The sequence below is a fragment of the Coregonus lavaretus genome (genome assembly GCF_964263955.1).
Source record: "Coregonus lavaretus genome assembly, chromosome: 6".
Classification (NCBI taxonomy): Eukaryota; Metazoa; Chordata; class Actinopteri; order Salmoniformes; family Salmonidae; genus Coregonus; species Coregonus lavaretus.
In genome coordinates this window covers 47,263,198-47,288,314 of record NC_139993.1, presented here as the reverse complement: position 1 = coordinate 47,288,314, position 25,117 = coordinate 47,263,198, and the positions used below count along the sequence as shown (strand labels likewise).

General features: G+C 47.7%; 1 protein-coding gene and 1 pseudogene across 2 annotated transcripts; one reads left to right on the top strand and one right to left on the bottom strand.

The window, feature by feature from the left end:
- The first annotated feature begins 1,893 nt into the window (after positions 1–1,893).
- On the top strand, positions 1,894–13,418 carry LOC311131059 (beta-alanine-activating enzyme-like; annotated as a pseudogene). Its single transcript, XR_014615346.1, has 9 exons — positions 1,894–1,944; positions 2,772–3,007; positions 3,145–3,251; positions 4,440–4,554; positions 11,446–12,246; positions 12,366–12,493; positions 12,586–12,708; positions 12,800–12,930; positions 13,060–13,418. The product of XR_014615346.1 is annotated as a beta-alanine-activating enzyme-like (transcript).
- Positions 13,419–15,362: 1,944 nt separating this feature from the next.
- On the bottom strand, positions 15,363–19,975 carry LOC311130438 (capping protein inhibiting regulator of actin dynamics-like; the record flags this gene model as incomplete). The annotated part of the gene is made up of 8 exons (XM_084163164.1): positions 15,363–15,523; positions 15,734–15,893; positions 16,031–16,224; positions 16,382–18,446; positions 18,783–19,088; positions 19,222–19,464; positions 19,594–19,749; positions 19,934–19,975. 8 exons carry the CDS (start codon positions 19,973–19,975, stop codon positions 15,363–15,365), a joined length of 3,327 nt encoding a protein of 1,108 aa, XP_084019290.1.
- Between the last annotated feature and the right edge of the window lie 5,142 nt (positions 19,976–25,117).

The window sequence follows — 25,117 nt, the reverse complement described above, 5'->3', positions numbered from 1 at the left end:
GGAGGTGTTGGCTTTGGGGATGACCAGTGAGATATACCTGCTGGAGCGCATACTACGGGTGGGTGGTGCTATGGTGACCAATGAGCTAAGATAAGGCGGGGATTTGCCTAACAGTGATTTATAGATGGCCTGGAGCCAGTGGGTTTGGCGACGAATATGTAGTGAGGACCAGCCAACAAGAGCGTACAGGTCACAGTGGTGGGTAGTATATGGGGCTTTGGTGACAAAACGGATGGCACTGTGATAGACTACATCCATTTTGCTGAGTAGAGTGGTGGAGGCTATTTTGTAAATGACATCGCCTAAGTCAAGGATCGGTAGGATAGTCAGTTTTACGAGGGCATGTTTGGCAGCATGAGTGAAGGAGGCTTTGTTGCGAAATAGGAAGCCGATTCTAGATTTAACTTTGGATTGGAGATTCTTAATGTGAGTCTGGAAGGAGAGTTTACAGTCTAACCAGACACCTAGGTATTTGTAGTTGTCCACATACTCTAGGTCAGACCCGTCGAGAGTAGTGATTCTAGTCGGGTGGGCTGGTGCCAGCAGCGTTCGATTGAAGAGTATGCATTTAGTTGTACTAGTGTTTAAGAACAGTTGGAGGCTACTGAAGGAGTGTTGTATGGCATTGAAGCTCGTTTGGAGGTTAACAGTGTCCAATGAAGGGCCAGATGTATACAAAATGGTGTCGTCTGCGTAGAGGTGGATCTGAGAGTCATCAGCAGCAAGAGCGACATCATTGATATACACAGAGAAAAGAGTTAGATAACATCAATAGGGTGTCTTTGCTAATATGTTTGATTATCTAACGAAATCGTTAGAATAATACTAACTAGCTCGCTACAAAGCTAGCAGGCATCTGGCTACCACGGTTAGTTAGCTAGGTAACGTTAGCTATCAGCCCATTTTCCACATACCTTCTGAACGATTCGCTCCAAAGTATCACTGTAAATCTTGGCATTGTTCTTAAGCTTATTTTTGACGAAGTCATCCATGTTGTCAGGCAAAGTTTTTATCAATTAAACTATACATTTAAAGCATTTTATTCCCCTCATTCGTTTGATTCTCTTCGGGTCCAAGGCCGACGGACGTCTAATTTGAATCTCGAAAACCCGACGTAGGCAACAAGGGTCGGGTTTTCGAGACTAACCGACTTCGAACGCGACGTGAAAAAATTCAAACTTCCCGCAACAAAATACTAAAATATGATTGGATATTTCATGATGTGACGCAATATTTTCTACAAGTTGTCATCTTCATGCGACCAAACGTTTTGCAACAATGAAAATATTGTTAGCTAGCTACTTGTAACATTAATTTGATAGTGAATGACTATACTTTAGATTTTCCGTGTTCACCCGGTGATGGCAACGAAAACGCTACAAGACATGGTGCTCGCAGCTGCCTCTTTGCATAGTGGCAAAATAGCAGTCACATTTGACAAGGGGACAACAAAAGAATGCTCTGTGTTGCTGTAACCTTATTACATTTTACATTTTTTACATTTTACGTCATTTAGCAGACGCACTTATCCAGAGCGACTTACAGTTAGTGAGTGCATACATTTTTCGAACTTGTTGCTCTTGGAAATGAATTAACATTTGTTCTACAGCAAAATACAAGAGCAATCGAATTATATTGTCTGCCAGATGTCAACCTGCCAGTGTGGATTCTGGGGTAAGTGTATTATTGTTAATGTCTCTCAACTGGGGGTTGATCCATTTTATCAGCTGTTTCATGCCAAAGATTAGTATTACCCAAGTCTACTGTAAGTTATATGCTTGGACTACTGTAAACAGCTCTCAAGGTGGTCCTCTGTCTGTCAGCATCCTCCAGGTACCTGCTGCATATGTACCACTGCACCCAGACCCCCCAGCACTTCTGTCTGCCCATGTCATGGAGCGGTGTGGGCTGAAGTACTTTGTTCTACAGAGTGACCTGTTGCAGGTAAAGAGCATTCACAGAGCATTATGATAGTGGTTTATATTATAACTGTGGTTTAAAATTATAATTACTTACTGACATGTTTCACCCTCTGACTATTTGACTTTATCTCTCTCTTTTTCCCCCCCAAACAATTCAAGACTGCATTTTCCAACCTCATGTCTGTAGAGGTGTGTGCAGTGTGGTCTGCTCACAACCTAACCCTCATACTAATACAGCACAGTCCAATTGCAGCCCATGTCCAGGATGGGGTAATGGCCCAAAAAGGGGTGCCAAATGCTGACCTCTTTACTCCTGCTGCAGTGAGAGTGCCAGCCAGGGGTCACTGGCGTTTATATTACACACATCTGGAACAACAGGTCTTCCCAAGAGATTGAGGGTACCACCCAAGTGTATAGTGCCTAATATACTGGTTTAGTTGGATTGGTGTGATGCATGTATTTCTGTATCTCAATGTCCATGTCACTGGTTGTATGTATTGAATTTCAGTGAATATTGTTTGTTAAACAGCATTCTGTCCTTATCTCTTCAGATCTCTGTTTCACATGACACAAGATGATGGGGTGTTCCTGGCCTCTCCCCTGACCTTTTAACCCTTCAATGGTGGAAATATTTCTGCCGTTATGGTCAGGGGCGCGCCGCCTCATCGTCCCCACGGTGATTAAGAAAATGCCCAACAGAATGGCTCGTGCTATTTAAGAAACACAAGACCACTGTTTTTAAGGTAAGTATGACCATGGGATGAGAGTAATTTATCAAGCCTTTTGTTGCTTTTTGTTGTAGCATGTGGTAATTTTGTGTCTTGTGTCCCTCCGGTGACTCCCACCCAGCTTGGACGTTTTGGCAGGCGTGTCCTGCAGGAAGAGGTCCACTCTGCTGGCTTCTCTCTGCATGTGTTAGCCCTGGGGGGGGGGGGGGGGGGCGAGGCCTGTCCCTCCCCTCCCCAGCCCTGCTCTGTAGCTGGAGGCAGCAGGGGAACTGCACTCACAACGTCTATGGCAACACTGAGGTGTCCTGCTCGGCCGGCTGCTACAACTTCCCAGAGAGCCTTCTGCAGTCTACTGATGTGAGTCAGCCCTGAACCCTAAAACCCTGATCATGTAATTATAGCACTAGCTCTTCTGTTTCAGTGATATGGAGTTACCTTTTACCCAATTTATCCAATTGTTCTTGCATAATGTAGTTTTTGTGCACGCCTCACAGGACTGAATCCTCTGTGCAGCTTCGTCCTCCTCTGATGGAGACCACAATGGAAGTAAGAGATGAGGATGGCTGTGTCGTTACTCAGGGGGAAGAACAGGTGTTTGCAGGTGGGATGGACAGTGTGTCTTCTAGACCAGGGGTTCCCAAACTTTTTCACTCAGGCCCCCCTTCCAGCACTGGGGAACATCTCGCGCACCCTCCCCCCGCGCGCGCCACATACATTTCTATGGGCACAAGCACTGTTCATGACACAAACTGTTCACACCCCTCTTGTTGGCGGAGAGAACATTTTGCGGGTTTAAAGCTTATTTCCTGCAATTCTACACATTTTGTCATGGAGTGAAGAGAATTTAGCAGTTTTATAGCAAATTTTTTAGCAATTCTATACATTTTGCCATGCATAATGTGTATTCAGCTGATATTTGAGTGACTCAAACATTACTTCTAAATGGGCAAAAAACAAGCTAAAAAACATTAGCTGACATGGGCTAGTTGATATGGACATTTCTGGCAAGTTATAAATAGCTCTCTAAGGTATGCAATAACTGACATGACAAGAGGAACTGATGATGCACTACCTAATTTTGAAATTGCACCTTGTGCATTCCACTATTACAACTTTCAAGAGTAAGTTGAAAGCCGGACTGAGTTCCTTAAAAAAAAGGGAACTACTGTTCTAGACGATGAGGTGACTGTTGCTCCTGGTACGGTCTACAGGCGACTGGGTGCAGATTAGGGACACCTCTACAACCTGTGGAGGCGGGACCGACTGGTCAAACGCCATGTCATGTCGGGCACATATGACACATTTTCCTGTGGTGTCCCCACTTCCATTCATTGGTCTTTTAATTCTCCATATCCCCCTCTCCGGTTGTAACGAGTCTACCCCAGGTGGAGGCCTGTGCTGTGGCCGCCACCTGGTGGCCTTTGTCGTAGCCTGTTCTACATCACGGGACCGAAATGCAGCCCTTACCACCTTCCCTGTAGACCACCAGGTACAGCATCATGAAGAGACTGCCCCCTCGGCTAGAGGCCTACAGAAGGCAATTCCTCCACAGGTTGTGTCAGCTCCTACCCAGTCACAGCGTTCCAGACACACTAGTCCAGGTCCCGGCCCTGCCACTATCCTCACATAGTGAGTGACACTGCCCTGTAGCTGAACATCACTCCTAGACTCTACTGTAAATGCTGCATTCTAAAACATTTTCTATCAGGGTTTACCATTCATTTGACCATGGCAGTACTCTATATCTTGTATCTGGACTCTGGGTAAATTAAGTGCTGTGTTTCTTCAGGGAAAGTGTCTATGGGTGAATTTATGAAGATCTACCAGAGGCAGAGAGCTGGTTCAGAGTCCCATAGTGCACTGGGGGACATAGAGACACTGAAAGACTCCAGTCTCTGTGGAGGGTACAAGTCATTATGTTGTTCTATATCGTGGAGCTCCGCCCCATAGGGGAGCTCTGCTCCTAGTGGTTTACCCTCTGCCCTAAGGCAGCAACAGCCTGAAGCAAATTTATGCACACACCTGCAGCCAATGGGAGCACAGGTGTCCCTATAAGAGGGGACACATCCCCTCAATCAGCCTCCCTTTATCTTCAGCGACTGGACGACTAGACTGAAGAAGCCAAGAAGAGAAGAAGACTCAGGAAGAATTCGCCGTCGATTATCCAGCCATCGACGTCTTCTAAATGAGCACACCAGGAGAATTTCCACCCCCAAAAGCCCTTTTCAGGGCTCTGTGCCGATGTACCGCCATGACATCTGCGGATCCCCACGACCTTTGTTTCGTGTGTTTGGGGCCGCAGCATGCCAAGGAAGGAATCGGCAATCCCCCTAACTGCGCCCCCTGCGCCCTCCTTCCTATGAAGGAGAGGAAGCAGCGTTGGGCGTTCTTTAGGGAGGATATCCCCCTAGAGGATGTATTGTCTCTTCTCGCCTCTGCTTCAGAGGCGTCGTCGGACAGTGCTGGCTCAGGGGATGATAAGGAGGGAGACGCAGAGATGGATGTTCCAATGGAACAATCCGACCCTCTGGCGCCAACCTTCAAGACCCCCTTCCCTATGGGGAGTACGAGGTCTGAAGGCTCCTTATGCGATGACGACACGGGCTCTGTTACGTCAGCAGCCCTGTCCTTCGCAGCGGCCTCTCTGCGTTCGGACTTTCCCGAACTCATTGAGAAAGCCGCCAATCGACTAGAGATAGCGCTACCCCCAGCTCCCCCCCCTGTGGAGGTTGACTTGATGGAGGGCGGCCCCTACTCTAAACCAAGGAAGGCAGCTGAGCCGATGGCTCCGGCTATGCCTTCCCTTGGGAAATATGTCGAGGGCTCGTGGGACACACCCCTGGCGGCGCGTTCGCCGGCCAAGGTGTACATCCCATTCACGAGAGTGGCTGGACGTGAGTGGGCGGCTAAGGGAATCCCTAAGCTCGAGAGCGCCATGGCGGCGTATCTAGTGCCGGGTTCGAGTCCCTGGGCGGCCTCCAAGAAAGCCACCTTACCAGCACAAAAAGACAGACTCACAGCACAGCTGGCTGAGAAGTCTTTCACGCTGGGAGCCCAGGCTGTGTCAGCGGCTAACAACATCGCCCTCCTCGCGGCCTCCCTATCCCGTCTAACAACGGGTAGGTCAGAGTTGACCAGCGATGAGATTGAAGAGGCGTCCAGGATTTCTGGCGCTATTCTTCACTTGACACAGGCGTCAGCGATATGCGCAGGCCGGTCCATGGCCACCTCGGTGGTCATGGAACGTCACCTCTGGCTGTCAATGACAGCCATGAAGGAGACGGACAGGGCCTCGCTACTAAACGCTCCCGTCTCTAGCGAGGGCCTCTTTGGGGTCACCGTTAAAGAGGCGACGGAACGCTTTGGTAAGCTGGACGAGGAGAAAAAGCACCTGGCTAAACACCTGCCATTGGCAGGCAAGTTTAGCAGGGCCTCAACCAAACCGTCAACCTCCAACGCCCCCAGTAGAACTACAGGGAGGCGACGGGCCAGGCGACAGGCGCCTACCACCGACAGCAGGCGAGCGGGCTCGGCCCCTCCAGCGACGACGGTGGTGGCGACGATTCCGCAGGCGAGAGAGGTCGTCACGAAACTGTCCTGGCAACACCAGAAGGTCAGCCAGAAAAGACGGCACCAATGACGAGACGAGGGGGAGAGGACGGATGACGGCTCGGCGCAAGACGCGACAGAGCCCACTGTTCCCCCCCACCCTACTGTTCAGGGCATGGAGGGAAATGTTTATTGTTGTTGTGTGAATAAAGAGCTGGCTCTCACTGACATTGTCACAAAAGGGCCTGTCTTCCATGACACATTGCAGAGTACTTCACGTCCTATGAATTTCTCTCACCATCCTGAGTGTAGCTCAACCCACCAAGGGTGCGTAGTTGAACACACTCAGGAGAGGAAAGAGAAAAAGGTAGCAAGGCGTAGCCTTAGCTCACCTAATAAAGATATTTTACTACAGACTCCTAGGAGCTCTGTAGTAAAGGTCTCACATAGCAGGCAGCCGTCTCAGTCTAAATATGACATGAAGACGCAGCCGCTAGCTGGGAATGACGCCTTGCTTCAGGCTAACGCCTCAGCCAGCGCAGTTCAGACCCGTGCGACGTTCACGGAGGGCGGGAATACTAGAGTTACAGGTGTAACCAATGTATGGGCGCCCCCGGCTAATTCAGAACGTAACAATGCCCATTACTCTGAGTGCAGCTCACCACACCCAGAGTGTGCTGTTGAGCAGCTTCACGAGACCAGTGAAAAAGAGGTATTGTGGCGCCACCTTGTGGTACCAGTTAGAGACCACACTTTCCAGACTCTGTTGAGTACTGCAGTGGACGGATCTCATGACAAGCAGCAGTCTCAGTCAGACAATGACATGATGACGCAATTGCTATCCGGGGAGGGCGCTCTGCCTCAGGTTAATACCTCAGTCAGTGCAGCTCAAAACCGTGCTGCGTTCACGGAGGGCCGGAATACTAGAGTTACGGATGTAACTGACGTATCAAGGCCTCCGATTCCCTCAGAACGAGCTGATGTTTCCTCTCCCTTTCGAGGGGGGCCCGCCTTGGGCTATTCCACCAACCCAGTGCTGGGGAATAGCGGCGGCGAGGGACATAGAGGAATACAGGTCCTTCCTACTGGATGCACCACAGCTTCGTGCGCGCCCGCTTTCTCTGCATTGCTGGCAGTGGCAACGAAGCTGTACCCTCTCACGCTGGCTAGAACAGACGTTGCAGAAGGGTTATGCCCTCCAATTCCATCGAACCCCACCCCCGTTCAGGGGAGTGGTGGAGACGGTGATGAAAACGCCGGACAAAGTAGCCGCTCTGATGTCAGAGATTACGGAACTTTTGGCGAAGGAGGCGGTCACAGTAGTTCCCCGGGAGCAAAGGAACAAAGGGTTGTATTCGCCTTATTTCCTAGTGCCCAAAAAGACGGGGGGAGTGAGGCCGATTTTGGATTTACGCACTCTCAACGAGAGCATAACCAAACGACCCTTCCGAATGCTGACGACAAAACGTCTACTGGAATGTGTCCAGAAAGGAGACTTTTGTACAAGCATAGACCTAAAGGACGCGTACTTCCATGTGCCGATACAATCGCGTCACAGGAAGTTTCTGCGGTTCGCCTTTCAAGGGGTGGCGTACGAGTTCACGAGGATGCCATTCGGGTACGCCCTGGCACCTCGAACGTTTTCCAAATGTGTGGAGGCGGCATTGGAGCCGCTACGTCGTCAAGGGATAAGGCTATTAGCCTACCTAGACGACCTGCTGGTTCTCGCCCCGTCAGCAGAGCTGGCGTTCACTCACACAACACAGACAGTGATTCATCTCACGCGTCTGGGGTTCGCTGTGAATTGGAAAAAGAGTACACCCTGGCCCAGTCATCAGATTGTCTACCTGGGGCTACAGCTAGACACTGTAATGATGAGGGCTCGAATCTCGGACCCTCGAAGGGTAGCATTGTTGCTAGCCCTGAGGAAGTGCCGTCCGAATCACACAGTGACGGCGCTATCGATCATGTCACTTTTGGGTCTCATGTCGTCAGCCCACTCTGTGGTCCCGCTGGGACTTCTGCACATGCGCAGAATACAGCGATGGTTCGCCCAACTAAGACTAGACCCAGTGCGTCAACGTCATCGGTTGGTGGTGGTTCCTCTCTCGCTAAGAGCAGACCTGGACTATTGGAGGAACCCGAGCGTTCTCACGCACGGAGTCCCGATGGGCAAGGTGTCATCCTACATTCCAGTATTTACAGATGCTTCTCTGACTGGATGGGGAGGGACATGTCAGACTCAAGCGATAGGAGGTGTATGGCCTCAATCAGGTCGTCACATAAACCTCTTGGAGTTGGAAACGGTTCGACTGGTTTTGACCCACTTCGCGCCTACCCTTCGGGGTCGCGATGTGCTGGTCTGGTCAGACAACCGGACCACAGTGGCCCACATAAATCGCCAGGGAGGGGTCAGGTCACCTGCCCTCCACCGGGCGGCAGAGGAATTGTGGCTGTGGGCTCACAAGCACCTTCGCTCGTTGAGAGCAGCACACATTCCGGGCTACTTGAACGTAGGAGCAGACCTCATGTCAAGAGGGGGTCCTCGAGACGACGAGTGGTGTATGCATCCGGACATTGTTCTCCAAATTTGGGAACAGTTCGGGAGAGCCGAGGTGGATCTGTTCGTGTCACGCGTGAACGCGCAATGTCCCCTATAGTTCTCTCTGAGGGAACAGGACGAGCCACCACTGGGGAGAGACGCATTCGCGCACTACCCGTGGCCGAAAGTTCTCCTGTATGCATTCCCTCCGCTGTCTTGCATTCTCCCACTGCTAGCCAGGGTGAGGTCAGAGGAGCTGTCAGTGATACTGATAGCGCCCGATCGCCCGGGGGCTCCGTGGTTTGCGGAGATGAGTCAGATGTTGATTGCGCCACCTTGGCCAATTCCACATCGACGAGACGCGTTGACCCAGGCGGGAGGCTCGATAGGGCAGTGGCCCATAATCGGCCAACCACTGAAGGCTTGGCTCCTGAATGGGACTGGTTGAGGCGCCGTGGGTTATCTGATGCAGTGATCAGAACCATACAAGGTGCACGAGCCGGTTCCACTTCTAGGATGTATACCAGCAGATGGAACGTTTTTTCACGATGGTGTGACACACAGGGTGTGGACCCCATGAACTGTCAGGTGGAGAGTGTGCTCTCTTTTCTGCAGTTTATGTTTGATAAGCAGAAATCGCCCTCCACCATTTGGGTGTTTGCAGCGGCAATTTCAGCTGGTCATGAGGGGTTTGACGGAACAAACGTGTTCAGCCACCCGTTAGTGAAAAGTTTTTTATTGGGAACGCGGCGGCTTAGGCCAATGCCTAGAGCCACGCTGCCCCAGTGGGATTTGGCCTTGGTTCTCGAAGCGCTATGTAAGTCGCCGTTCGAGCCATTGAATCAAATACCCCTCAAGATGTTGTATATCAAGACGGCACTGTTGCTCGCCCTGTCGACGAGACCCGACTGCCTTGCCATTAATGGCGATCTGAGCAGAGCGGTGTTACGTCCTGACCCGGCGTTTGTGCCGAAGGTTATTAGCAGTGCATATAGATCACAGACCGTGGAGTTGTGGGCTTTTTCTCCCCCTCCTCATGGGGAGAGGAGTGAGGAAAAGCTTCATTGTCTGTGCCCAGTGCGCGCTTTGGCGTGTTACGTTGAGCGCACAGCAGCGATTAGGTCATCGCCTCAGCTGTTTGTGTGTCACGGTGCGGCTGCATTAGGTAGACCACTTTCAAAACAGCGATTGTCTCATTGGCTTTGTGAAGGTATTGAGACAGCTTACGAGGCAGCGGGGCGACAACTGCCTCAGGGTATCAGAGCTCACTCCACTCGTGGAGTAGCAGCTTCTACTGCCCTCTTCAGAGGAACAGGGGTAGAGGATATTTGTAGAGCAGCGTCATGGTCGACGCCGTCTCCATTTATCCGTTTCTATCTATTAGATATGCCTTCTAACTCTTTGGCTCGATCTGTACTCAGCGTGGCTGAAAGGAGATCTTGAGCAAGAAGGAGAGGAAAAAAGCAGGACTGTGGACATGGGTGTTCATCGGGTCCGCTTTTGTTAGGAAGACATATTATGGACAGACATGTTTTCTAACTCTTTGGCTCGGTCTGTACTCAGCAAGGCTGAAAGGAGATTTTGAACCAGGAAGAGAGGATGAAGCAGGACTATGGGCAGGTTCCAATCAGGTCCGCTTTGGTTAGGAAAACATGTTTGTTGATAGATAGGCTTTCTAGCTCTCTGGCTCGATTGTACTCAGCATAGCTGAAGGGGAATCTTGAGCTGGAGGAGAGAGAAGCAGGACGATGGACACAGGTCTCTATCAGGTCCGCTTTGGATGGAAAGCATATCTTGTGGCATGTCTCTTGACTGACAGGGTCAGTATAGTAGAGACATGTATTGAATTGACAGAATGTGAGGTCATCTATCTGATGGTTCAGTTTAGTATGACTTATATTTTGTTCCTGCCTACTAATCTCTGGGTTCCATTGAGTGAGTGAGGTGGTCTACTGGGCACATAATGTAGAGTGACACTTGGTGTCATTCCGTTAGTGGTCGGTAGTGTTTTCACAGGATATTGAGGCACATCTATCTGCTAGTACAGATTAGTGTAGCTTCTATTCTGATGATCTGCCCACTAGTCATTGGCATTGCCATTGAACTAGATGGGGCGGGTCTTTAACCGATGACGCGGTATATTGTGACGCCCGGAGGGGTTTTTAGTTGCAGTACTGCGGGAATTGGTTGCGGCCATTGCTAGGCTTGACCTTTTCATTTTTTAATGGGAAGTGTTAGGCTCGGCAGGGAGTACATTTTGGAGCGCTACGCTCCGCCTTAAACCACTAGGAGCAGAGCTCCCCTATGGGGCGGAGCTCCACGATATAGAACGATTAGTTACCGGAGTGTAACTCCAGTTCTATGAGTGGAGCGGAGCCCCATAGGACTTAAGGCCCTGCCGACCCTCTCTAGTCTCGCTGAAGATAATGTCTCGGGAGGCTGATTGAGGGGATGTGTCCCCTCTTATAGGGACACCTGTGCTCCCATTGGCTGCAGGTGTGTGCATAAATTTGCTTCAGGCTGTTGCTGCCTTAGGGCAGAGGGTAAACCACTAGGAGCAGAGCTCCCCTATGGGGCTCCGCTCCACTCATAGAACTGGAGTTACACTCCGGTAACTAATCGTTTTATTATTGTCACATACAAGTCAGTATCCCTTTTACATCAAGAGTTTACATATTTGTACATTTATATTTGTGTATATCAGGAGACTTTAGGTCAGGCGGAGGATGAGACCATCCAGGAGGACTCCAACTTTAGTTTAGTGGAGGCGACTCATTGCAAGCCCTGCGTCTCTGTGATGACACCACCACCGCCGTAGGAGGGACTTCATCTGGGCTTCTGGAGGTTATACTGGACGGATCCTTCTCAGACGTCCTGTACCATGTTGCCACAGAAACACTGACTCTCCAGTTAGAGCACAGCTGGACGTCCCGTCCTGTGGCCAAGAAACATCCAGCAGACCCTGTCTCCTCAGCACAGCCCAAGAGACAGCTGTGGAGACGCCACTGGGAGTTGTCGTTTATTCTGTGAAGAAGGCTGTAAGATGTACAGTGGTAAAGAGACCAGGGGAGCTTGTAGAGATGGGTCATTCAGACCCTTTGAGGACCAATGAAAACTCAGACTCAGAGGGACCAATCATAAGAACAAGAAATACACTCACACAGGACAAAGGAGCCAATAAGAGCACATAATCCAGCCATTCCCAGACATTTGGGTCCAATAAGAGGACAGAACACAACCATTCCTAGGCAGTGGAAACCAATGAGCCCAGTGCTAGCAGTGTTATCCCTCCCCTTAGAGAGGCTAGTGGTCTGGGGCTGAGGGGGAGCTGGCAGTCAGACACAGAGAGGTTTGTGGACGCCTCTCCAGTCCTGTTCATTGGCTCCCATTCCCACAGGATGCAGGCCCTGGACCTGGCCACCGGGGGGCTGCTGTGGGAGAGGGTCTCGGGACAGGATCGAGTCCTCTGCTGCTGTGTCCGGATGTGGAAGACTCATCGTGGTTGGTCTGTATCCACATAAAGCATCTGTTATTTGGTTATGTTTAATTTTGTTTTCTATTCTATGTCTATTCTACAGTGTATATTGAGGATATATACTGTGTGTTAACTGTGTTTAATCTCAGGGTGCTATGATGGTTGTGTGTGTTTCCTGTGTTTGGAGTCTGGGAAGACACAGTGGGTGTTTGAGACTGGAGATGCTGTGAAGAGCTGTCCTACTGTGGATGGCCACGTCTATGCCCTCGACTCACAGGTGTGTGTGTGTGTGTGTGTGCATACCTTTCTTTCAAGTGTAAATCTTGCATCACATGCTCAACACTGTATAATTGTGTGTGTGTATTCTAGGTTTGGCAGTGTGTGTGGAAGCACCACTGTGGGAGTGGATTGGTGTTCTCCTCACCCTGTCTCCATCCCTCTCTAACAGCATTGTGTCACCACCCTTGGTGAAACTTCCTCTGTCTCCATCCTGTGAGTGTCCATGCCTCCTTGGCTGCAAAAATCACAGATGCTTGCACTTATGAGTGAATGAGAAAAGATTCAAACTCTTTTTCTGTTTCAGGACACTGGTATTGTCCTGTGGATGTATTCCAGGAAGACTACGTTTTTCTCCATCCCAAGCTGCTCCATTGGAAACATAATCATCGGCTCTGTGAATGGAAACATCTGCTGCCTCAGCCACACAGGAAAATGGTGAGAGGAAGAACAGGCACTAATATAATGTCCATTTAGTCTTTCTCTTTAACATCTTCATTTTCACCAAGTAACAATTGATATTGCTCACTTATGTGTTTCATCTTTAATACTGTGTGTTTTCTGCAGCTGTGGCAGTATGTGACCAAGTGACTAGTCTTCTCATCCCCCTGCATCACACCAGACAAGCAGAGCGTTGTGTGTGGGTCACATGACGGGTGTGTGTACTGTCTGAATTGTGCTACCAGAGGGTGTACTCCAGCCCATGTGTGTTTGAGGGGTCAGCCTGGGGTTTGGAGGGTACATTGGTGGACGTGGTCTCCACAGATGGGACCCTGTGTGTTCTGGCAGGAAAGAATGGAACTCTGAGAGCCTCTCTCTCTGCCCAGGGGGCTCTTCTCCTCTCCTGTGGTGTGGCAGCGCTCCTGGTGGTCGGATGACGCAATGACTTTGTGTACTGTGTGGAGCCGATAGATGAGCTCAAATAGATTCCTGAGATGACATCATGTATTTTTGTACTATATTATAATATTAAAGAATAATATAGGAAACAAATGTAAGTATTGATACTAATTTGGAGGAGGAATATGACTTGAGGCTTTGAGTTCAGACATCAGTATTTAATTTATAATTCATAACATTTGCATCACTTTAAGATGTTCTCATGAATACCTTTTAAGTGGGACAAAAAAGTGCAATTATTACCCAAATAATGTCTTCCATACAACACTGTGTACACTACACTATTGCACACGACCAAAGGTAAACAAAATAATAATGACAAAGTGACTGAGCCTTAGGGGCTTCTTTCTGACCAATGTCCTGGTAAAACCGCCTCTAACATACATACATACATACATACTTACATCCATACAGATCATTACATTGAGTAGTGAGAGGAAGAATGCTGGCAGAAATATCCATATGATGTCAGTCACCAACAGACAGCCCAGCAGAGGTTCTCACAGCAGGGCTGATTGGTTCAAATCACATTGAGGTAAATTAAGAGGATGTGATATAGCTTAACTTGTCCCATGATGGGATTCAGAGAATGTGACTTTCCAAATGCTGGAGGACCATGTAAAGGCCTTATTATGGATCATCACATTAGTGGTGACTTGAGCACATGGGATGTTACAGCAGGCAGGTAGCCTCTTGCCATAGCTAAGCAAAATCCAGGACACATTATTAGTGTTGAGAATACTGTTCACAACTGCCCAACATTGGTCTTCAGTGCTGTGTTTCAGTGCAGTTGACATTTGATTATGACAGATTTTAGTGTTATTTTACAAACTGCGGTGAGATTCAAATAACTTCGTCATGGCATTTTTTTGATATATATTTTTTTACAATATAGCATCTTAGACAGCTGTCACAGTCATCACGGGCACAGTGAGAATAGTTATACTAAGTACTGCTTTTGAATACAAGTAAAAAATAAGCTTTTGTACATCGCAGACAAGGCTCAGAGATTACAAATATATTGTTTCAACATTGTTAAAACCAGTGCTTGAAATAATACCCACAAGATAAGGTAACATAACTATTGTTGTTTTAAGGACGAAACACGGTGATCATCTGTCATGTTGGGTTATTGGTTACTGGTAGCCCTTAAAACACTGTTCCCAAAGCACCCTTGAATGAATAATCTATATCCTTTTTCAGACCTGTGGGATTGATCTTTGCAATACATAAGCATTTTTATCTTGTATTATGTTAAACACATTATCTATTTACAGCTGTGGTGCTTTGATTGGCTACTGAAGAGAAGTAAGGGTTGGGATTGGCTATTGCAATGGCCAGCAGTGGCCATGATTGGCTACTGTAGGATCTTTTGAGTTGTTGGAAGATATTGTATACTACATCGCAGTGCTAGCTGTGCCACTAGAGATCCTGGTTCGAGTCCAGGCTCTGTCGCAGCCGGCCGCGACCGGGAGACCCATGGGCGGCGCACAATTGGTCCAGCGTCGTCCAAGGTAGGGGATGGTTTGGCCGGCAGGGATGTGGGTTAGTTTCCCACGGGGGGCCAGTATTAAAAAAACAAAAAAAAAACATGAATGCATTCACTAACTGTAAGTCGCTCCGGATAAGAACATCTGCTAAATGACTAAAATGTAAATGTATAGTTGATAGCATACAGCCAGGTAATCTTTAAAAAAAATGTAGCTTGTGTTTTCAGGTGTTCATATAAGTGCATGCTTGTACTGAGTGTTCGTGTTTGTAAATGTGTGACTGTGTTTATATTATGAATGTGAAACACTTTTAATCATACTAATCATACAAGTACATGGTTATGGTGAAATAGGGGGAGACTTGGGTTGAGGTTAGAGTGCAGGGGCAGAGAGGAGAGGTTGGGATGGTTTGGGACAGGGGTCATAGTTCATGGGCAGTGTGTGTACAGTACTGATGCAGTGTAGAGGTTAGAGAGGAGGTTATTTGATGATCTGAGGGCAGTCACTCCAGGCCTTGGCCTTGCGCTTGGCCAGAGCTAGCCAGGCCGGCTCAGTGGACACCTGGGGAGAGTCAGTGGACAGGAAGCGCTTGGTCACCTCCTTCACTGCAGGGGGCGATGGTGTGGAGTCTGCAATCTCAACTGGAACACAAGACCCAGAGAGAAAGGGTTATAATGCATGCTGAGGACACCATAAAAGTGTAGTAATCCACACAAGTTTGATAACAGATTGGTTTGATTATGATGATCCAGATGTAATATAATCATGTTTCATATGTGAGATATCCTAAATGTTTGATGTGATCTTGGGAAAGTGTGATGACAAATAGTTGTGAATATGAAAGCTCTTACCTGTGACAGTACTGGGCAGGGTGTTGGCTTTCTTCAGGTGGTCCCGGCGCTCGAAGCAGCCCAGGAGGGAGTCTGGTCTCTTGGCCTCTTGCGGTGTCTGTGGTTTGGGAGGGCTGGTGTTTCCACTCCCCTTACCCTCTGAAGGACTAACCAACACACACTGTGAAACACAGGTACCTTTTAGCGGACTGTCCCAGTCTCTCCTACTGCCCTGAATGCATTTCTATCTCTGCATAAGCATAATCGTGAGTGTATGAAGGTAAGGACAGTAATGTGTGTTAAAGTGCAGCAACATACGCTGTCTTTGTCCTTGGCCTGTTTCTCGGCCAGTTTGGCTTCTCTATTGCTGCAGCGTTCGTCTCGGCTCTGCTGCTGCTCCCTGAAGCCCTTCTGTTTCTGCAGCGCCAGCGTGATCCACGGAGGCCCCGCCTCCTTGTCCTGGACCGGCACGCTGTCCAACGAGTGCCTGCTTTGCAGCGATGGCTTCCCCTCTGTAAGTGGTGAGACGAGACAATCATCATATACTTGACATCATATACACAAAATCACTCAAGTAATTAAAATGCAGGTGTGACATCCCTACTCGCAAATATCTGTCATGGAGATTGGAGCACTTGCAGCATATGCGCTTCCCAAGGTGACACTAACCTTTCCTGATGAGCTCTGTTTTACTGTCAGCCTGCTCCCTCCAGGGGATACTGATGGAGGGGAAGAAGGACCTCTTCTCCTTGGGCTCCTCCTCCTCCTGACCCCATTGACCCTGTCCCTGGCCGTTCCTGTGGAGCTGGGCCACAGCTGAGGTTTCCTCCGTCCTCTCAACTCGCTCCTCATGGCCAGCTGAATTAGCCCCCACCCTCGTCCTCTGGACCACTGCATCGCTTGGACCCCCTCTGCCCACTTTGGGGAGTGGAGAGGGGGGAGGGGTGGCAGGTTTAGGGGATGTGCTCGGTCTTTGGTAGAGTGAGGGTTTGGACGGCTTCTCCTCACTGTGTATGGAAGGGGTGGGAGACTTGCCTGCTTTGGCCCTGGGCTCTGGCAGAGATACAACCATATGTCCAGGCTTTACCCCAGGAATGCTCTCTCTGAGTGGAGATGCAGGGCTGGATCGATCAGAGAAAACTGAGGCGTCAGGGTCAATGGGGGTCAGAGGTGAGGGGACCCCATTGAAGCTGTCACCGGCGCTGTACCTCTTTTTCCTCTTGTCTGTTGACTGATCACTGTGGAAGCGGAGGGAGTAGTTGGTCCTCCTCAGCTTGATCCCAAACGGAGAGGGCTGGCCCTTCTCCCCCTGTTCCTCCCGGCCGTCAGAGTCCTCTGATTCTCCTCCCAGGCTCTCAGCATCTGTCTCTGAGTCCTCAGGTCTGGGGGAGCACTGGGAAGAGCTGGGGACTATGAATGAAGGGAGGTCTTTGGCAAACATGCACTCCCCTGTTCCGTCTGAAATCCGGACATACTTACCACCCCTGCTCTGGGCCTTGCTGCCTGGGGCTGGTGAGACTGCAGGGGGAATAGAGGCGCTGGAGGAGGTGTTGGAGAGAGTAGAGGTTGGGCTTCCTCCTTCCTTCTCTTCCAGATTCAACACCTCAGAGTTCCTGTTGGAGTTGGCAAACTTCTTCCTGGCCGGGGTGATGGAGAACTTGGCGCTGGTGGACATGGTCTTCCTGAGGTTGGTATGGGGGAACGGACTCTGGTCCTCACTGCTGGGTCGGCTTTGGCTCTGGGGGTCTGGGTATTCCTCATACTTCCCCTCCTCCGCCCCCTTGAATATCTTGCAGCGGATACTGGCCCACTCTGCAAGGACGGCTGCACTGGACTGGTCTGTGGACTCGCTGAGGGATTTTGTTTTCCCAGACTTGCGGTCTGGTGAGGTCTTGGTCTTGGTTGGTGGTGGGATGCCCATGGCAGCTTTCTTTTCATCTGCCAGACCCAGGATAGACTTACAAGCGATTTCTTTGATATGGTCCAGGTTGACAGCAGTGCCACATAGCTGGCCACCTGTCACCAGGATGGCTGTGTGGGGGACATGATGAGAGGATGGGAGGGTGGGGGAGTCAGCTCCTCCAGGCGATGAGGCCTTGGCTCTCTCTCTGTGTTCAGCCACAGTGCTCCCCTGCTGACTGGAGGCCAGTATAACAGGCGTCAGGTCGACCTTCTGGAACAGGATCTGCTTCTCCCCAGAGGACACTTTGAAGGTGAACGGCCTCTGTCTCTTCTCCATCTCTCTCCAGCGCACCTCCTCCGCCCTCCTCTTCCTCTCAGGGTCAGAGCTGCTCGCAGCCGCTTCTGCACACAGACTCTTCTCCTCCTCCTTCTCCTTTTTCTTCCTCTCCTCCTCTCCAAGCAGTTTTCTCTTTTCCTTCACCTGCTTTTTCATTCTCTCCTCCTCTTCTTCTGCCTCTTTCAGTCTCTTTTCCTCATCTACACGGAGACGCTCTGCCTCCAGTTCACACTGCTTCCTCTCCTCTTCTTCTTTTCTACTTCTTTCCTCTTTCTTCTTTTTCTCTTCCACCAGTGTCCTTTCCTTCTCCTCTCGCTGCATAAGCTCCAATTCCTCCCTCATCCTTCTTTCTTCTTCTCTCTGTATCCTCTCCTCTTCTTCTTTCATCCTCCTCTCCATCTCCTCTCTCTGTATCCTCTGCTCTTCTTCTTTCATCCTCCTCTCCATCTCCTCTCTCTGTATCCTCTCCTCTTCTTCTTTCATCCTCCTCTCCAACTCCTCTCTCTGTATCCTCTGCTCTTCTTCTTTCATCCTCCTCTCCATCTCCTCTCTCTGTATCCTCTCCTCTTCTTCTTTCATCCTCCTCTCCATCTCCTCTCTCTGGCTCCTTTCCTCTTCTTCTTTCATCCTCCTCTCCATCTCCTCTCTCTGTATCCTCTGCTCTTCTTCTTTCATCCTCCTCTCCATCTCCTCTCTCTGTATCCTCTCCTCTTCTTCTTTCATCCTCCTCTCCAACTCCTCTCTCTGTCTCCTCTGCTCTTCTTCTTTCATCCTCCTCTCCATCTCCTCTCTCTGTATCCTCTCCTCTTCTTCTTTCATCCTCCTCTCCATCTCCTCTCTCTGCCTCCTTTCCTCCTCATCTTTAAGTATACGTCCCTCCTCTTGTTTGCGACATCGCTCCTCCTCTAACTCACGCAGCCTCCACTCCTCTACTTTCTTCTTTCTATCCTCCTCCTCCACTCTGTGCCTCTGTTCCGCCAGGTCTCTCTTTCTCCTGGACTCCCGTCTCTCCTCCTCCTGCAGATTCTGCTTCTTGGTTTTCTCTGGGGGTGTCTCCTCCTCAGTGGTCCTGTGTTGGCTGTCTGCTGCATCTTTCTCCTCCTGCTGTATGCCAGGGATATCCACCTCTTGCAGATCCTGAAAAAAATAATGTATTTTGATTTCTATTGTTGAGCTTTATCTCACTATATTCAGTCTATATGACAATTCTATGTATGTACATTCATACCAAAGAAAGACCACCAACTGTAAGGACCATGACCCCTCTCACCTGTGTGTACCGGCGGTGCTTGCGGGAGATCCTCTGGTTTTTGGGTTTGACAGACAGCTTATGCTTGGCAGCGGTGTTGTCCAGCCGAGGGACAGACTGTGAGACTCCATCCAGGTCGATAGACTCAATGGTGCCGATGGCTGGAAGAAGTTGTTTGGACCTGGGAGATTTCACTGGAGTGCTGGGGGCTTCAGCCTGGGGAGCTCCATGGCTCTCACCGGCCTCTTGGTCCTGACTGGCCCCCTGGTTGTCATGAAAACAGAACATTTTCATTTTCTTCCTATATTTCCAACACAAATTCTTTGAGTTACTACTGTAGCATTATAAGCTAACAGTGAACCAAAGATTATGCAGTTAATGATCTGCTATTACCTTTGGCTCTGTGTCCACTGGCTCAACCTCCACCTGGGCTAAGACACTCAGATGGCTCCTGGGCACCTCCTCTTCATCCGAGCTGCCCTCGTCTCCCTCACTCTTCCTCAGAGAGGGGGGCCTCTGGCCAAACTTGATATTCTGTGCTATCTGCCTCTGCATATTCGACACACACACACACATTTTGGGTTTGGTGTTAGACATTGAAGACAGCAGTAACATTAAAGTGTATGTTATCTGGGAGCAACTGTTGACTTACGAGTACATGGTAATTAGAGGCATCAACCAAGACTGTGAACATACATCTGAATGTGTGTGTGTGTGCGTGTTTAAGGCCCACCTGCAGGTTCCTGACTTTATCAGAGACGTTTTCCTGGGACATGGTCTGTTCTGGGCTGGGCTCCTGTACTGCTTCCTCTGGGATAAACACACTGTCGTAGGAGAGGGCTCGGGACCCAATGGGGTTCAGCTTCCTGCAAAGACATAACGGGCGCTACAGCTATAGCATGCTATTACAGTCAGTCACTCATTAATTCCTGACAAGATGTAGTATCCCTGAGTAAATTCATTTGCACAAACCGAAACCCTTTCACACTCCACCAATTAAAAGCTAAAAGTCAGTCAAGCAGTTTATAGAACACATTTCAACTGAACTGCCCCCTTTTCTCACCAGATAGATTCAGTCGACTCTGCTGACTCGAAAAATAGATAACCAGACACATTGCATGCCAAACAAGAAGCCACATGATAATATATGTGGTATCCATGTTGGGTCTTAGTGGAAATAGTATTATAGGCGTTCTCTGTGGTCTGGGTGTGGCTTACTGGAAGGGATTAAAGACATAATGTGCTCAAGGCCATGCAGACTAAGTTATTGATAAGACCTGTGTTCAGAGCTTGTTTCATTTTGAGATGGGGACCTGTACAAGCAATAGGGGGAAAACGGCAATGTAGATCCAACTCAACTGCATGACCTCATGACAACATTATGAACAGTGTATAAATGCAACCTGGACTACTGGAGTATTTCTCATAATATCAAACAGAATACGTAGATGTCCCGTTTACCTCAGATGTTGATTGGTCTCCTCATCATCTGAGACGACTTCGTTAGACACTTCCCCTGTGGAGAAGCTAGCCTTCAGCTCTGCTGTATCAAAGTCCCGCTCTGCTGCGTCCTTATTCCTCTTCCCAAACAGACGTCTGAATGGCTGGAATTTGCCCTGTCGTCGCCTCTCTGCAGGCAGAAAGAGAAATGATAACCAAAGCCACACACTATCACCTTATCTCTCTTTATTATCACATCCGTGGACTGTATAATTACATCTAAATGAGTGGGCCGTAGTGTGTGTGTGTGTGTGTGTGTGTGTGTGTGTGTGTGTGTGTGTGTGTGTGTGTGTGTGTGTGTGTGTGTGTGTGTGTGTGTGTGTGTGTGTGTGTGTGTGTAAGTATACAAAATAACTCCACAGCAGATTAGGTGAAGAGAAAACCTTGGCTCGGTTGATAATACTTACCTTGAATAACAGAATGTGCTAAATAAAGTAGCAACAGTCAGAAGGACATGGAGGAAAACCAACATTCTGATCATAAAAAGGCTGAATCATTCTGACCTGACTGCACCCTTGGGAGTCATTCAGGAAATCACTCACTCATTGAATGACTGTCTCTCTCTCTCTCTCTCTCTCTCTCATATGCAAACATACATTTGTTTCACTTGAACAGATACTCAAGGCCTCACAAATACTCTTATCCAAAGCAACTTTAGACAGTTCAATACTGTTCATGTTATCTACACAGCATGGTGTGCTGTGGACTTTTGAGGTTCCAGGTTGTCTAATTCCACATAGATGTGATTTATCCACATAGATGTGATTTATCACTGACGTTTGTACATGCTCCTTCATCACATAAATACTCCTCTATCGTGGCTTGTGCCAAACTGATTCATAAATTGTCCCCAAAAAGAGTTTTTATGCCAACTTCACTCAAACAGCTGGGTGGTATGGAGCAGAGTTTTCACCACCACAATGACTCATTACAAATCAACCTTGAAAATCCCAGCTATATAATCGCATAACCAGAAGTTTACTACAAATGCAGAAACAATGGCGGTGAAGCTCATCATGACTGCCTCCTCGTCCTGTCTCTGTGACCTTGTCAGATGGTGTTTCATCTGAGCAGCAATTTAGATGACCAACAGATATCTTATTAAAGTGTAGGGAGCACCTAGTCAACAGTAAGGTTATTATAGTTTTGTGTTTTTATTTCTATTAGTTTTTTCGATTTTAAATTCAGTTTAGTTTCAGTGAGTTTTCAGTCCTTTTTTATTTTGTTTTTTATATTATTTTGTTTCAGTTTTAGGTTTAGTGTTAGCGACAGAATGCATGCGTGGGAGCCTATGAGTCATTTGGGTTATATCGTTTTTTGTTTGTTTTTGGGTTTGTCTTGTCACTTCTTGCAACTATACTTAAGGTCAAAGACAGAAGAGAAAGCGAGACATTCGACTCCCTCATTTCTTCTGATCGGGGCGGGGCCACACTGGTCTACTTATTGGAGAGCGAGACATCTCACTGGCAAATTTTTTCTGGTCGGGCAGGTATGGCGACCGGGGAGAGGACACAAAGTAGACCAGAGCCAGCTGTTCCCTCTCTCGTGTGAGCATGCCAGATATTATGGAGGAACCATGAGCTCATGCGGGAAAGCATGCTCACGCGAGAGAGGGAACGCCCACTTACACAGACCGGAACATTGAAAAAACATTTAAATGGTAAACGGCCTGAGTAAACGAACGTATTTATCCACCATCTTTGATAAGGTGATTGGTCAGGTCATAGGTTAGGTTAGCACTTCTCATGACTCCAATGCTACATTGTAGTAATCCACGTCCCATTTGATTAGCTGAAGTGATTTTGTCAAGTGTGAAACGCTCTATCTAGAAACAATTGATCCTTGATTACTATACAGTTCTGGAAACCTTGAACACCTAACTTAATTATCATCCAAAATAACTTTACAAATACAAAAGATACACTTACTGTTAGCTGTTTTACCACAGATTCTAACTTAGTTTTTTTGTGTAACACAGTTTTGAGCCGACAGGTTTTTTTTGTTCCCTCCCGAGTTTCCATTAGCTTAGGAAGTGTAACACAAAACACCTCTGTGGGAATCTGTGTTAAAACGGCGCACAGTAAATGTATCTTTTGTATTTGTAAAATCATTTTGGGGTGATATGAAAGATTTCTGAGGTTTCCAAAACCGCATTGCACGCAGTGATTATTAAGTTGAGTGTCGGGACAGTTTGGCCCCACTGTGGTCAGTTGTTGAAATGAGAACCATATGGCTGTATGGCCTTGGGTAAATATGGTGGAAGGAAACTTTTTAACTTAAGTAGTACATGTAAGAAGAATCAAGTTAACTACCTAGACATTTTTCCCTGTTAGCTAGTGATAGCTAGTGACAGTGATGCACATGCTAGGCCTTTTTGAAACATGGCCATCTACTAGCAGGATTTACCCACCAGATCCAGTAGCTTGAAACCCCATTAGATTTTTGCCCGAAGTTTAGAAATAAAACTCTAACTGAACATAATTAATTATGGTTTTTATTTTATTTTAGTTAGTTTTGGAGTCAAAGATAGTTTCAGTATAGTTGTAGTTTTTTATTATTTTAGTTTACTTTTCATGATTCATTTTTTAGTTTTAGTTTACTATAATAACCTTGGTTCACAGAACATTTCAGAGCTGCCATGTAGCAGAATGCTAGCACACCAGGTAGCCCACAAACAAACCAAACCAATATATCTACAGAATCCTTAGCAATAATATTATATTAAGATTAATTTCCTGTTTATCAGAGTACAAAATGTGGTTCCTGAGTACAGAAGCTTATCTCTGGAAATGTCAATGACAATGTGCACAAGGACACATCACAGTTTCCATCTAGTTTCTATTCTCTACAAATTAATTTGAGAACCACACTCTCAGAGATCTTAACCTTATATTGCACAAATCGTACTTCTATTTTAGGTACAGCTCTTATGAACAAGGAAGCTTGCTGTTCATTTATCTACAAGGCGGTTGCTTACTACTACTATAACAACATAATGATTACATCACAAGAGCAAAATATAATTTTGTTGGTATTGGCTATGTGATTTGTTGACCAATATCCAGCCGTGAAATATTGTATCGGTAAATTACTGCTGTCAAAAACATAAATCATAGTGCAACTACCTACCTGCTATACAACCCTGGTAAACCACTTCACTGGCAGACACTGACAGGGCATGATTTCAGTTGGTAGTGATTGAGTCTTGACGACCGAGCAGTTTCCATGCCACAGTGCTGAACTGAAGATAAGAGGACCTTTGCTTTATATCTTTATTTCCTCATTAGCTTTCCTTGCCAGTCAGTTATAAACTCCCAGTCATATAAGATAAACATTTCCGTGTCTAAAATAAAACGTCTGACAGTGGTCTCTCAGGGATCTCCTGACCTGAATGCTGTTGACATGATATGGTAACCAGTGTCGATATGCTATCCATAGATATTATATTGTTACTGTATCTCAAGAGTGGAAGGAGCAGTGCTTGACTTGGGCAGGAGCTCACTGGAGCTGAGTACAGGCACCTCAATTGGTCTACTGCTTGGGCTCCTGTTCCTCTTATAGAATATCAGCTCAATAGTATTGTGGAGCTCCTGCACCTAACTATAAACAGTACCGGCACCCAAAATGAGTACCGCCACCTATTTCAGTCCAAGTCAAGCACTCTGAAGGAGGTTATCACTTCTCCCACTAAAATGCTTTCCTATCCTCACTGAGTGGCCTGGTTGAAAGCTATTTCACATGCCAAGGTAAATGAAGACTATTCAATCTAAAATGTTATTTTACACTAGACTTGTGCATACAGGTAATTGCATACTTTTGCCTGCCAGTTTGAGAGGTGTGTTTCAACATGTGTGTTCAATACATGTATGTGTGTGTGTGCACGTGGCTCGAGGTCAGTGTTTTCCAGGATTACTGTATATATTCATACAGTATGAGTATCTGTATGAGCAGATGTGTGTAATGTATCTATGTCAGTGTTTGTTTGTGTCTGAATGTTAGTGGGAGATCCCGTGGATGAACTGAAGTGGGAAAGGTTACCAGGCTACTCTACACCACTGTGAAGGCAAATGCTTTCTGGGCTCTCCGGTTATCCCTTGCAGGGCTATAAGTAGCAACCAGTGTGGGATTTCACTCTGTGTGTGTTGCTGCACAAGGGCATTGTGGGAAATTATACAGTAAACTAATTTCCACTCTCTGGTCACAAACACCACCTCTGGGAGCTGTGTGAGTTTGAGTTAGTAGTGTTAAAAAGTTGCATCTGCATCCATCTATCCTTAGTGATTAAAATACTATACTGTAGGTCGACTCTAACTCCTGACCATTTAAATCATATTAAATATTCAATAGCCATCAATCACCTCTACCAAGACCTCAGGCAAATCATCATCTGTCCTCATATCCAAACTACCATATTATC